General features: G+C 46.3%; 1 protein-coding gene across 1 annotated transcript in view; it reads right to left on the bottom strand.

The window, feature by feature from the left end:
* Window positions 1-245: 245 nt before the first annotated feature.
* Window positions 246-14,241, bottom strand: part of LOC147710831 (aflatoxin B1 aldehyde reductase member 2-like) — a 219,019-nt gene continuing 205,023 nt past the window's right edge. The window contains exon 5 of the mRNA XM_086919393.1: window positions 246-472. Within this exon, the coding sequence (XP_086775519.1) occupies window positions 311-472 (162 nt within the window). The 3' untranslated portion in view covers window positions 246-310. The remainder of the gene's footprint in view (window positions 473-14,241) is intronic.

Genomic DNA, 14,241 nt, shown 5'->3' with positions numbered 1-14,241 from the left:
GTACTTGCTGATTATAACTGTCAGGCTGGATTGAAAGTGTTCTGCGATTCCATAGGTATTCACTGTTCAAGCCGAACACAGTGCCCAGTTAAACCAAGTTGGATCCCAGGGATGATCCTGGCTAGTTGATCGCTATATATAAACAAGGGAACATGTGCACATTTCAATCCTGTTCTTCATTACATTTCATTACAACCGCATTTCAATGTTGGCACTTAATTATGTGACTCAGTACGTAAGCTAGTCATTATTCTGGTGATCAGTTGCTCTGATTGGACGGGATTAAAGGTTTCTTGTCTCACTGCCTTGACTAGCGGAAGTAAGTGGGGCAATCGTGTGCCACAAGGTTCCAGGCTTGATTGTAGGCTTCCAACACCCCGGGGAGCAGTGGACCCTCCTCCGCCCCTGAAAGGTTCTGCAGCAGTTGCTCCATGCTGGACATACCAATAATCACAGCGTCTCCACATTCTCTCTAGTGAGGAGGAAGAGACAGTTAGTATCAGATTACAACTCTGCCCTTTAATACTTATAATACACTCTACTTAGCCCCTGCAGTGTGTCCTCTATATTTTCGCCCTATGAAATGTACACACAGGCTCCCTAGCAATGAATCCTCCTTATCTACTGCAGTGCACAGATTGGAAACATCAGGTCTGCAATCCCTCACCTTTACAATCTTAGATACCTAGCATTGGACCCTATAACCTTCTTCCTTACCCATTAATTGCTAGGGCTTGGATCCTTCACAATGCAAAGCAGCCCAATCATCCCTTCCGGTGCATCTGTACAATACAATATCATTGCAGTGTAAAGGCAGAGATTCTTATTAAGTAAGACTAATATAGCCCTATAGCTGGAAGACGCCCAAGTACCTCGCACAGAAATTGACAATCTCCGGTATCTCAAGGTCCTCTAGGGGTGCAGATAACCTTCTACTGAAACCTCAAAGATTCAATAAAAAAAACAACATATAAACGATCCTTCTCAGGGATGGCTCCTAGGATTTGGAATACTCTTCCTCCTGAAACCAGACTGAATCCCTCTACTGTATCTTTCAAAAAGGAAGTGAAAGCGATTCTCATGGCAAAATTTACTTGACCACGCTACCCTTCCCTGAAACTTTGCCAACGAGAAACGCCTGATTTGTTCTTCGATTACTTTTTATGTGTTTTTATACTATGTTTCCCATGCTTCGGTACTTTACGACTTCGTGTCTATTCTTATATTTTGCCCATATTTGTTCTTTCCCCCAATCTACTGCATTTATATTGTGTCAAGTTATTCATTTTGTATAACCAACTTTATCATTGTAAAGCACTCTGAAATCCGCAAGGATCTTGTTCGTGCTCTATAAAACCTTCAAAATAAATAAAATAAATGAATAAATAGGTAGCAAGGGATTAGCCTTTAGAAGGCACTGATTTTACTGCTTTCCTGCATCACAATTGGGGCTTCCGGTTTTATGGTATTTATTTTTTTAACATTTCCTTCTGTATTTATCCATATTTTTTTGGGGGCCATTTTATCTGTATGTATCTGTAGGAAGGTGGATATCTGACTATGGTTGCCCTCAACTTTTTGCCTAGTGTTTTGCTTGTTTTCGACATAGTTGGCCTGGGATCCTGCTATTCAGGACCCCAGGCTTCCTGCTCTCTCTGTTAAAATGGACTCCATGTACCTTAGGTACATATCTAATTGGATACTGTGTCACCTTATCAGTCCCTGTACAGTGTACCTTAGGTACCCAGGGCATAGGTGCACCCAGGGCCTACCAGGGGCTGCAGCATGTATTATGCCACCCCTGGCTGGCCACTAAAACTGACACAACTGGCTGGTAACACAGCTGGGGCAAGGTGGTGTAATCACCCTTTGCTCTTTAGATATAGTATACCTATATATAACCCTAAAATGGACACATATACTCCTATACGTCACTCCTATGGCAGGCCTTATCAATCCTGAAGGCAGAGTGCTTGGAATTATGTGAGATGGTGCTCTAGCATGAGCTGAGCCTGTCTGCAGCTTTCTGAACCATGTCCTTAAAGCTGTTCCATGATAACGCTATACCATATACTCTTAAGTGCATTATAATCCTCGCGGTTATTGCTAACTTTGGCATAGCATTATCAAAAGATGTCGTGTAAGGTGTCATACGCTTTGGAATACTACCCCCTCGCCAGTTCTGGCGATGGGGGTAGCATTCCACCCTTCTAGAGCGATAAGACTTGTATGTAACTAGAACTCCGGTTAAAGTTAACCCCGAGCCTCAGCATCACAAAATGGATGCTGCTGCCACAGACACAAGTCTGACCTCCTGCTGCTGGGAGTCATTCCAGCAACGGAGGCCTGGACAAAGGGTTTCCTGCCTGGGGAGGTGCTAGCACCACTTCAGACAGGACTTTGTGTATCCAGATAGGCAGGGCTGAAAGGAATGAGACATGCCTGGGGCACACAAGGTGTCCCTGTGCATACCCCGGTTCAAACCAGTTGCTGGGGCACTCCAGCCCCAGCTCTGGCGCGAAACCGGACAAAGGATTGGGGGTGTAACTACCACCCTTCCTGGTCCCACCCATAGGAGGGACCTAGTCACAGTACAGCCCCCTTTAGGAGAATAAAGGTAGGAGCTGGTCCCATTCCAAATTAGATTAATCCTGATTTGAAACTACAAAGAAGAAACTCTGGACTTCGACGTTCTGCTCCACAGAAGACTGAAGAAATCTCCCTTGTGGCCAAGGAGTGACCACCCTGTACAAGCAGGCATCATCAAGCATCCTAGCGGTTCACTTTGTCGTCCTTCCCGGTGGAACCAGACTTCAGAGCCCGACGAGACCCGGACTTCCAAACCTCTCCGACCTCTACCTACATCTGCAGCACAGCTGAGATCCGTGGGTGCAACGAGACACGTGGGACCGGCTGTCTTGGAGAAACTGCACTTCGCTTCCAGCACGACTTCAGAGGCTTCCTCGAGAAAGTGCTTTGGGGATTGAGAAGCCCTAGCCCCGAGCAGCTCCTGCACAGAAGACCAGCATTCCAGCATCCACGAGATCTGCTTGGGGCCCTTTTGCTTGATTGCTGCTCGATGCGTTGTCTGGCCACTTGCCGGCTGGCTAGTGGCCTCCTAGACGACGACCCACGAAATCTACACTGCTGGTCTGGTTGCTCCAGACTGGCCCTTGCTTCCTTCCAAAAGAGAAGCTCCCCGGACCCTCCTGGTCCGCACCAGACGCCATCTCCACTTACCGCGTGGGTTGCCTTTGCCAAGGCCTGTTGACTCCGAATCCGGATCCGATACCGCCGACAGAGAGAGCCTGCGTGGGACAGCTCGTGCCTCCATCCTGGTCGACGAAGACACCTCCTGGGACACGTGGCTGCAGAGTCAAGCGTCCACTCTTCACCTGATCGCGACGACAGCATCTAGTTCCTTTCTGGTTCCACTCCGGTCACTGGCTAGTGACTGTGAACATTGTCCCCTCTGCTTTCAGGTCTCCATCTTCCTCAATCCCCCCTTGGATCGCTCCGGACATCTTCCTCCTGGTCACCTGCAGCATCTTTCTTCAAGGCTCCATAGACTTCGACGCGGAAACCCGACACTTTCACACCTATGCACCCGCAGCCCGTGGGTGAGGTAACGAGAGGATTTCGCTGCTCAAGGGTAGATTGATTCTCCTAGTGTCCAGGTATCCTGTAGTTTTAGTCTCAACCAGTCGGAACTGTGTTTTACTTACCTTTTCGTAACTTGTAGTGTACATTGACTTTGTTCCGCTTCTCACGTGTGAGTTCACACTCTGCACACGCGTCCCGTGGGCCTCCTGCTCCTTACCTAAGGTTAGGGTAGTGTAGGCCCAGCAATCCTACAGCCTCTGGACATCTTCATTTCCTCTGTCGATTTCCTTATACCATTTACTTAGTATATGGTTTGTCGTGCCCCTAGGGCACCATTGTAATTTGTGCAACTTCATCGTATTTTTCTTAAGAGTCTTGTCATGTGCCTAGCCCTCTGATCTCATAAAGAGTTCAGAGGTGTTGGTTAGTAATAAATATATTGTTTATTTTCATAACAACCTGTGTGGTGTCCTTTCACTTGGTATTCAAGGGGTTATATGTGGTAAAACAGCTGGCTTCACATGCCAAAAGAGTTTAGCCTAAGACTGCTTTGTCCATGCTACCATTACGATAGCTGGTCTATAAGGTTGACTTACAACCAATCACCATAAGGGTTGTTTGGACTGAGACAAGGTGATCACTAGAACTAGTGAGCATCATATATCTGGCCAACTTCTCACAGTAAATAAACAAATAGAATCCACTTCTCGTGTTGTGGGTTTGGTCTCCGCAGTGGGGAGCACCCTCCTTGTTTTTAGGTCCCCTCACACACCAACAGGCCCCTTGGTGTCATGCTTCGTCATCGGGGTCATCGTACCCCTCTACGGGGTACGGCGTGCTGCGACCTACGGGTACGTGGGAGCACTTGATGGACTATGTGTGGTACAGGTGAGGGGTTGTTTTTTAAGTGAGTGTATGGTGGGGTTTAAAACTAAGTGAAGGTTAAAAAGGACCTGGCTCATGGGGTGACTAAAAAATATTTAATAAGCCCCCAGGCTGGTGCTATTAAAAATAAAAAAGTGGGAGGTTGTGTCGCAGTCAATGTGCGTTACCTCCTCTCTGTGTGCGTCGACATGTTTCGGTGTAAAAACACCTTCTTCAGGACGGGGTACACAAATCCACACCTTACTCACGTTTCTCTAACTCGTATTCAGGATTTCCAATAAAAGTGAGAAATATAGTGCAGGGTAAGACAGGTATACACCTGTTACAACGCAACTTTTACAACTACCTACCATTACAACGCAACTTTTACAACGCATACCATTACAACGCATGCGCTGGGGGGCGCTCTAGGATAGGGAATAAGTTTAATTTACTATCCAACACCTTCCCTAGTGTCCACGGGGACTGGAGTTGGAATAGTAAATTATACTTACCACTATCCAGCACCTCTAAGCGCTATGCGTTGTAATGGTATGCGTTGTAATGGTCGCGTTGTAATGGTAGGTAGTTGTAATGGTATGCGTTATAACGTCATACATCCGGTAAGACAATGTACCTAGCAAAAAACGTTGTTTGTTAGTCAACTGTTTGTAATGGAGGAAAAAGGCTTCATGAGTCCAACGAACGGATCTGGTATGCTATTTAGCACGATTTCAGCAAGGAAATTCCTCCCGATCGATGCCTTCGTGGCTCCGGTGATAATGTCACCGGAGCCACGAAGGGATCGATCGGGAGAAATTTCCTTGCTGAAATCGTGATAAATAGCATACCAGATACGTTTTTTGCTAGGTACATTGTCTTACCCTGCACTATATTTCTCACTTTTATTGGAAATCCTGAATAGGAGTTAGAGAAACGTGAGTAAGGTGGGGATTTGTGTACCCCGTCCTGAAGAAGGTGTTTTTACACCGAAACTTGTCGACGCACACAGAGAGGAGGTAACGCACATTAACTGCGACACAACCTCCCACTTTTTTATTTTTAATAGCACCAGCCCGGGGGCTTATTAAATATTTTTTAGTCACCCCACGAGCCAGGTCCTTTTTAACCTTCACTTAGTTTTAAACCCCACCATACACTCACTTAAAAAACAACCCCTCACCGGTACCACACATAGTCCATCAAGTGCTCCCACGTACCCGTAGGTCGCAGCACGCCGTACCCCGTAGAGGGGTACGATGACCCCGATGATGAAGCATGACACCAAGGGACCTGTTGGTGTGTGAGGGGACCTAAAAACAAGGAGGGTGCTCCCCACTGCGGAGACCAAACCCACAACACGAGAAGTGGATTCTATTTGTTTATTTACATATGTCTAGGGAGAACAAATCCATTTAGATTTATTTTCTCTCTCTCCCCCTTTTGTTATTGACAACTTCTCACAGTATCCATATTTATTTTGCGTATAAATGAATTGTAAAACTGCACATTTCCATATTTAAGTGATAGATGCGCACTCATACTTTAATGTCTGTTGTGTTTTAGCTATTTAAACTGCCAAATATTACATAATAATACACCCACTGGTAAATACTAGCATTATACCATAAATGTATGTTGACATATGCTGTTATTTAAGGAAATGTGATCCTGTTTTGTAATTTCCCCATGCTGTTCATCTTCTGGCCTATAATTTATGAAAGACAGCACGGAGAGTCACATAAAAGAAGCAAAACTTTCTGTATTTATCTACTTTAAAAAAATTAATGCAGACAGAAAACACAGTGTTTTCTGTCTGTATTGATCTGTAAAAATCAATAAAAACGGAAAACAGGGAACCTTAGTCGACATTTTGGTTTACCCACAGGGCACACTCCTTTCAACAGGTGGACACAGCAGGCAAAGTCCTCTTCACAAGTCCCTTGAGTTCAGCAGGCGCAGTCCAGTCTTTGGTGCATCCTCTCTTTGCTGGGTCTACGGAGAAGCATGTCTGTTCTGTCCAGTACAGGAGGGATGTGAGGACTGTGTGCCAGGAGTGACACTTTTATGCCATCTTTGCAGGAGGCGAGGACTCACTCTTTACATACCTTCCTGGGGGTTTGACCAAAAACAATCCCAGCCTACCCTTTTCTCCCTGATTCCAAGATGGCTCAAGTCTTCTTCCCCCTGTATGGAGCTCTGCGCTTACCCCTAGGGTGTACCCAGAATAATGAGCTAGTCATCTGGACTACAGGTTCTACAACAGCTTTTCCCATCGGGAAAAGATGCCAGCTTGCATGAACAGTGATTTTGCCTTAAAACCTCCAATCCTCAACGCTCCTTTTTCCTTTGAATTACACTTCTCTTCCTTCCCATCCTCTGCATGCCCCCTCTCTTTCAGCAACGCCTACTCTAAGTCACATGTGCCTTTGCCTTATTCTCTATTATTGTATCCCTGCAAATTGCCCACATCTCATCTCGAAGATCATAACATCTCCTTTAAAAGTCATACGCCCACAACCTAACTATATTTAATCCCCAGTCGCTCCTCTACTAATGCTGCCAATCAATCTAGGAACGCCTGCAGACCCACAAAAGATCACACCAAACTCCTATGAATTTAATCTACCCTATAGGAACCTGAAGTACATTCATGGCATGTTTTCTGTAAGTGTACAAGTAATCCCAATAACCAATAAAAAAAAAAGCATTTGCAATGCAATAGGTCTCGCATTAGGAAAGTTTGAGCTATTGGTATTGTAAATGACACATTTTTTATTTATGTGTTGGTTTTGAAAATTGCGAAATTAATAGCTTTGTCATTTACAATGCCAATACTTTTAACTCTTGCAAATGTGACACCTATAGCATTTGCAATGCGATATGTGTTGTATTTACGTGACTTAGATGTATTGATATTACAAATAACAATGGCTTTTATTTTTTTTAAATAAGTAATACTTAAATAAAAGTTATTGTAATTTATAATGGCAATAGCTTAAACTTTTGTAAATAACTTTTGTGAAGATTATGTTCAGTGTATTTTATTGTGACGAAAATCCAAGAACAGAAGTGAAATATTAACATCTTTTTGTGACATTTGTAATAAAGCTTGAAACATTGAGAGAACATATTTGAACCAGTTGTTGTTGAATAGTTGCACAGATTGATGCTGTGGTGGCGCTAAATGATGTGGTGGCGTCAAGTGATGCTGTGGCATTCAGTGATGCTGTGGTAGCACATAGTGATGTTGTGGTGCCCCTGAGTGATGCTGTGGGGCCCCTGAGTGATGCTGTGGTGGTGCTGAGTGATGCTGTGGTGATGCGATAGATCGATAGAGTGAGTGCAATAGATAGATAGATAGAGTGAGTGCAATAGATAGATGGAGTGAGGGCGATAGAGTGAGGGCGATAGATAGATAGAGGGAGATAGATAGATGGAGTGAGGGCGATAGATAGAGGGGGCGCGATAGAGTGAGGACGCTAGATAGATAAGGTGAGGGCGATAGGTAGATAGAGTGAGGGCGATAGATAGAGTGAGGGCGATAAATAGATAGAGGAAGGGCGATAGAGTGAGGACGATAGATAGATAAAGTGAGGGCGATAGGTAGATAGAGTGAGGGTGATAAATAGATAAACAGAGGGATGGCGATAGAGTGATTGCGATAGATAGAGAGGGCGATAGATAGACAGATAGAGTTAGGGCGCTAGATAGATAGAGTGAGGGTGATAGATAGACAGAGTGAGGGCGATAGATAGCTAGAGTGAGGGCGATAGATAGCTAGAGTGAGGGCGATAGATAGCTAGAGTGAGGGCGATAGATAGATAGAGTGAGGGCGATAGATAGAGTGGGTGCGATAGATAGAGAGGGCGATAGATAAACAGATAGAGTTAGGGTGATAGAGTGAGGGCGATAGAGTGAGGGCGATAGATAGAGTGAGGGCGATAGATAGAGTGAGGGCGATAGATAGAGTGAGGGCGATAGATAGAGTGAGGGCGATAGATAGAGTGAGGGCGATAGATAGAGTGAGGGCGATAGATAAAATGAGGGTGATAGAGTGAGGGCGATAGATAGAGTGAGGGCGATAGATAGAGTGAGGGCGATAGATAGATAGAAAGAGTGAGGGCGATAGATAGATAGAAAGAGTGAGGGCGATAGATAGATAGAGTGAGGGAGATAGATAGATAGAGTGAGGGATATAGATAGATAGAGTGAGGGCGTTAGATAGAGAGGGCGATAGATAGACAGATAGAGTTAGGGCGCTAGATAGATAGATAGAGTGAGGGTGATAGATAGATAGAGTGAGGGCGATAGATAGCTAGGGTGAGGGCGATAGATAGCTAGAGTGAGGGCGATAGATAGATAGAGTGAGGGCGATAGATAGAGTGGGTGCGATAGATAGAGAGGGCGATAGATAAACAGATAGAGTGAGGGCGATAGAGTGAGGGCGATAGATAGAGTGAGGGCGATAGATAGAGTGAGGTTGATAGATAGAGTGAGGTCGATAGATAAAATGAGGGTGATAGAGTGGGGGGCGATAGAGTGAGGGCGATAGAGTGAGGGTGATAGATAGAGTGAGGGCGATAGATAGAGTGAGGGCGATAGATAGAGTAAGTGCGATAGATGGAGTGAGGGCGATAGATAGAGTGAGGGCGATAGATAGAGTGAGGGCGATAGATAGAGTGAGGGCGATAGATAGATAGAGTGAGGGCGATAGATAGATAGAATGAGGGCGATAGATAGATAGAATGAGGGCGATAGATAGATAGAATGAGGGCGATACATAGAGTGAGGGCGATAGATGGATAGAGTGAGGGCGATAAAGTGAAAATGATAGATAGAGTGAGGGCGATAGATAGAGTGAGGGCGATAGATAGACAGAGTGAGGGCGATAGATAGTGAGGGCGTTAGAGTGAGGGGCGATAGATAGAGTGAGGGCAATAGAGTGAGGGCGATAGATAGAGTGAGGGAGATAGATCGATAGAGTGAGAGCGATAGATAAAGTGAGGGCGATAGAGTAAGGGCGATAGATAGAGTGAGGGCGATAGATAGAGTGATGGCGATAGAGTGTGGGCGATAGATAGAGTGAGGGAGATAGATAGAGTGAGGGCGATAGATAGATGGAGTGAGGGCAATAGAGTGAGGGCGATAGATAGAGTGAGGGCGATAAATGGATAGATTGAGAGCGATAGATAGAGTGATGGCGATGGATAGATAGAGTGAGGGCGACAGATAGAGTGAGGGCGACAGATAGAGTGAGAGCGACAGATAGAGTGAGGGCGACAGATAGAGTGAGGGCAACAGATAGAGTGAGGGCGACAGATAGAGTGAGGGCTGTATCTTTGGCTGCATTGTTATAACTTGACTTCGAGATTTATGAACTGGAGAATTTGCTCAACAAGTCCTTGTGGAGAAAGTGAAAGAATTACGAAGAATAAAGAAACCAGAAACCTGTATCACCTAAACCCCTAAACGTAGCCGCCAGCCCCTATCGCCAATACTGCCCACTCCAATCATAGTAATACCAGATGAGGTGCCAGAAGGGGTGTCTCCTAACACTCAAACCACTGAAACTAGGCTGGATAAAAGGTCCGTAAACAAAAAGGCAGGAAAACGCAAACAGGGTAATGTTGGTGAGACAGGCCGCTCTATATCAAAGAGCAAAAAAGCCTCCTGGAGTTGGTGTGAAAACCCCAAGGGGCCTGTCAACAGAGAATGAAGCGGACATAGAAGGGGATGTTGTGGTCTCTCCAAAGGGGCCACTTACAAATGATAACTCCGCTAATCTCTCCGAAGCTTCCAAGCCCACTAACCCGGTAACTATTGAAAATATTCTGGAGAAGGTAAATAGTCTCCTGATGCCCCTACTAATACAGGTTAAGGGCTTGGGTCGAGGATAGATAAACTTGAACAATCAACCCTTGACGGGTTCCATTCACTCAAAACTACTTTCAAACAACTAGCCAGAGCGAGTGAAAACCTTGATATGGGTGTAAGGGGGAGCGAACTACCACCACAGAAAGATCCTAAACCCTCAAAATGTCTAAACAAGGCTGAAAGTAATAGAGCACAAACCTCAGTTCCCAAAACTTCTTCCACCTCCTTAGCAGGGCCAAAACCTAAGGGACCTCCAGTACACTTAGAGGCTGTTACAAATAAATCTAAGCCACCTCCACAAAAACAACAACAGACAGCTAGCGGTAAAGTGAAAGACATCCAAACATCAGGTGAAAAAGCCCAAAAACTAGCACCAGGGAAAGCTACTAGACCTGTCCCCCAACCTTCAGCTCCAACTACTACCACATCGGGCCCTAGAAATCCAGTACGACGGACCCCCCCAGTAAACCTCCCGCCAGACTGTCAACCTTTCGTTGCTGTCCTGGTAAATGTACCCCCCTCAAGGAAGGCCAAATGGAAAACCATCAATCCCTCAAAAATAAGTGTATCCATTGGCTCAAGTCAAACAAGCCAATCCCGTTGGGTGTGGATGGGATCATCTTAAGTGTTCGCAGGGTTGAGTGGGTAGGACAGGGTAAAAAAACCCAGGAGGGGGACTGTATAATAATAAATTTTCAAGACTCTAGAGTAGTCCCTTCCATCTGTACTCCAATTAGGAATATGGGGGCTCCGGGGGTTAAAGTAGTAGATTTATCCTACTTTTACCCCAGACATATTGCTAGCCTAACTGGAGGAAGTTTGAGCCCCCCCAGTTTTGGCCAAAATTGGGAGACATGCTGAGCAGGAGCAGCTGGGGGTCCAGAGGCGAATCCCCTGTGGATACCAGGGTCCCACTGACTGGAGGAGGCCGACCCCAGGATAAGTAGGAATAAAGAATCTGTGAGTAGAGTAGATCAATCTGAAGAACCATCCCCCCTAACTGTCCCTCCCCCAATTGACGATATTAGCGAGTTGACAACCCTTAAAGGTATTCCCCAGGATCCTTGCCCCCCTCAGGCACCCTTGATGAGGGTCATAGATAGGGATCCTCTTGCGTCCAGCGACATTCCAGTTGTGACGGACCTATCTTTTAAGGTTTTCAGCTGGAATATCGCAGGGATTGCAAGAAAGTTGGCTCTACCCGATTTTACCGCTTGGGTAAATGAGCACTCCTTGTGCATCTTCCAAGAGACGTGGAGCCTGGTGCCGGTACACAGGGTGGGATTCTCTTCCCATTTTGTCCCTGCACAAGCTTCGGAAACAGGGAGAGGGCGACCGTCGGGCGGCCTACTCATTTGGGTTGCAGCCTCTCTTGACTGCAGTGTAGAGGAGCTTTACACAGGCTGCCCTGACATCCAAAACATCACCTTAACAGATCAAAGGGGAAGACTGATTCTAAATGTTTTCAACATCTATGCCCGTGGGACTAAGGGTGGGAGAAAGTCACCCGTAATATCTCTCCTTGAAACCCTCTTAAATAAAACCCCACACAAGATGTGTACACTGGTAGTGGGTGATATGAACTGCACGTTCGAGCCTTTGGGGTCGGACGTTGCCATTGACCAAGATGAGGAGGATTCTAGGCTGGGGGTCCCTGTATTGGACATCCCATCTGTCAGGAGGTGGTCAGAAGTGGCACTTCAGCTATACTCCCTGACCCTTGAATTCAATCTAAGGGCAGCCAATGGGAGGACAATCTCAGACAGGGGGGGGGGCATACATATAATAGACCAGGACATACCTCCAGGATAGATTACCTGCTAATAGATGTATATCTATGGAAACATGTGAGGGATATGCTGGTGGTCGCCACGACTGAAAGCGATCACAACTCACTTTCATTAACCATGGACTATTGGTGGCGACCAGTAAGAAAGGGTGATAATAACTTGATAGTTGTACCCCCCGATGAGTCCGAAGTCTCGCCTTGTGGTAGACGCTTAAAATGGGCCAAATTGGTCCTCTCTGAGGCAAAGGTTGGGGAAATTTTATCCCTCTTAAATCATGCGATGACAACCCTGGGGTCCCCCCATGAAGGGGTGGGTGGAGTAAGTAGACTTTTTGTTTCCTTAGTGGAGGCCCTGACAAATGTGTTTACAACTCACTCTAGTAAATCAGGTAACAAGAAATCTAAAAACCCAGAGGATGGCTGGTATACCCAAGTATGTAGGTTGCATAAGGCAAAACTAGTAGAGGCAGTTAAGCATAAATCCCACAGTGATATACAGGAGGCAAGGAAGGCATACAATAGATCCCTCAAAATTGCTAGGGAGGAGTGGGAAGACAAATTCTGGGATGACCTGCTCCAAGCTAGTAAATGTAGGGACCCAAGGGCCTTTTGAAATGCGATAGCCAAACGGAATAGGCCAGAGGGAGCTATTAGACCCTGCAACATTCCCCCCCAAAGTTGGGTAAAACACTTTGGGGCTCTATACCTTCCGCCTGAAGAGGAACTAAACGCCAGGATGAACTTCCATCTAGTAATTGAACCTCACACCTATGACCTCTTTACCCCCTTAGAGATTCAAAACGTAATAGGGTGGGTAGCCCCGCGCAAGGCAGCTGGCCCAGACGGCCTTCCGGGGGACCTCATGAGGGCTTATCCAGCGGAGTGGGGAAGGGTTATCGCCGCTCTCCTCAATGACATCATGATGGGAGGGTCAGTACCCGAATCCTGGAAAGGGGCGGTGGTGGTCCCGATTTACAAAAAAGGGTGCAGAGAATCCCCGGGGAACTACCGCCCGATAAGCCTGATAGACTCCACCCAAAAGATAGCAGGTAAAGCTATACTCGGGAGGATTCTCCATTGGGTGGAGGAGAATAAGATACTATCGGACTTTCAGGCAGGGTTTCGGGCAGGAATGGGGACAATAGAGCAGGTGTTTAGGTTGGCACTTCTGGGGTGGAAGGTGGTGGAACTAGGCAAGGGCAGTCTCTACTTGGCCTTTATAGACCTGAAGACTGCCTTTGACCTAGTCCCCCGGGAAGAACTATGGAAGGTACTTTACGAGTTGGGTTTACCCCCTTACATTTTGTCCCTCCTCATTAACCTTCATGCCCATACCTTCGCACAGGTTCGTTGGGGAAAAAACGGAGAGCTCACTGAAAAAATACCGGTGTCCAGGGGTGTAAGACAGGGCTGCGTCTTGGCGCCCACCCTATTCTCACTATATGTGAATGGGGTGGTAGAATATCTTCAATCAGAACCAGCCGATACCCCCTCTCTTGGAGGAGTGCGGATCCCCACTCTGCTCTTTGCAGACGACACGCTTTTGATCTCGAAGTCCCCACAAGGTCTCCAGAAATTGCTAACCCGTTTTCAGGAATTTTGTGCCGCAAAGGGTTTAGTAATTAATGTGGACAAAACAAAATATTTGGTTCTAAACCCCCCAAAGAAACTGGGCCGTCCACCTATGCTTAACTCTGTTGCCCTAGAGAAAGTATCCGAATTCGACTACCTCGGAATTCGGATAACGGACAGGATGACGTGGGCACCACATATCGACAAGATGGTCCTTAACCATAAGAGAGCAGGAGGAGCTCTCTTGAGGGAGTATCGGACTTCATCCAGGAGATCGCTTACCCCAGTAATCGACATTTACAAGGCCAAGGTAGTCACATCAGCCTTGTATGGGGCAGAACTGTGGGGGCACTGTCGTATGGACACCTTGGCGACAGCGGAGAGCAAGTTATTAAAGTCCATCATCGCCATCCCCCTGAGCACACCGTCCATACCAGTGTTGCTGGATACAGGCTGCAAAAGCATCGCAGATCAAGCCCAACTTCGCCCTCTCCTCTTATGGACACGAATTTGGAGAGGAGAAGAGCTAAAAACCT

Source organism: Lissotriton vulgaris, chromosome 5, assembly GCF_964263255.1.
Source record: "Lissotriton vulgaris chromosome 5, aLisVul1.2, whole genome shotgun sequence".
Classification (NCBI taxonomy): Eukaryota; Metazoa; Chordata; class Amphibia; order Caudata; family Salamandridae; genus Lissotriton; species Lissotriton vulgaris.
This window is presented reverse-complemented; position numbering and strand designations above follow the sequence as displayed.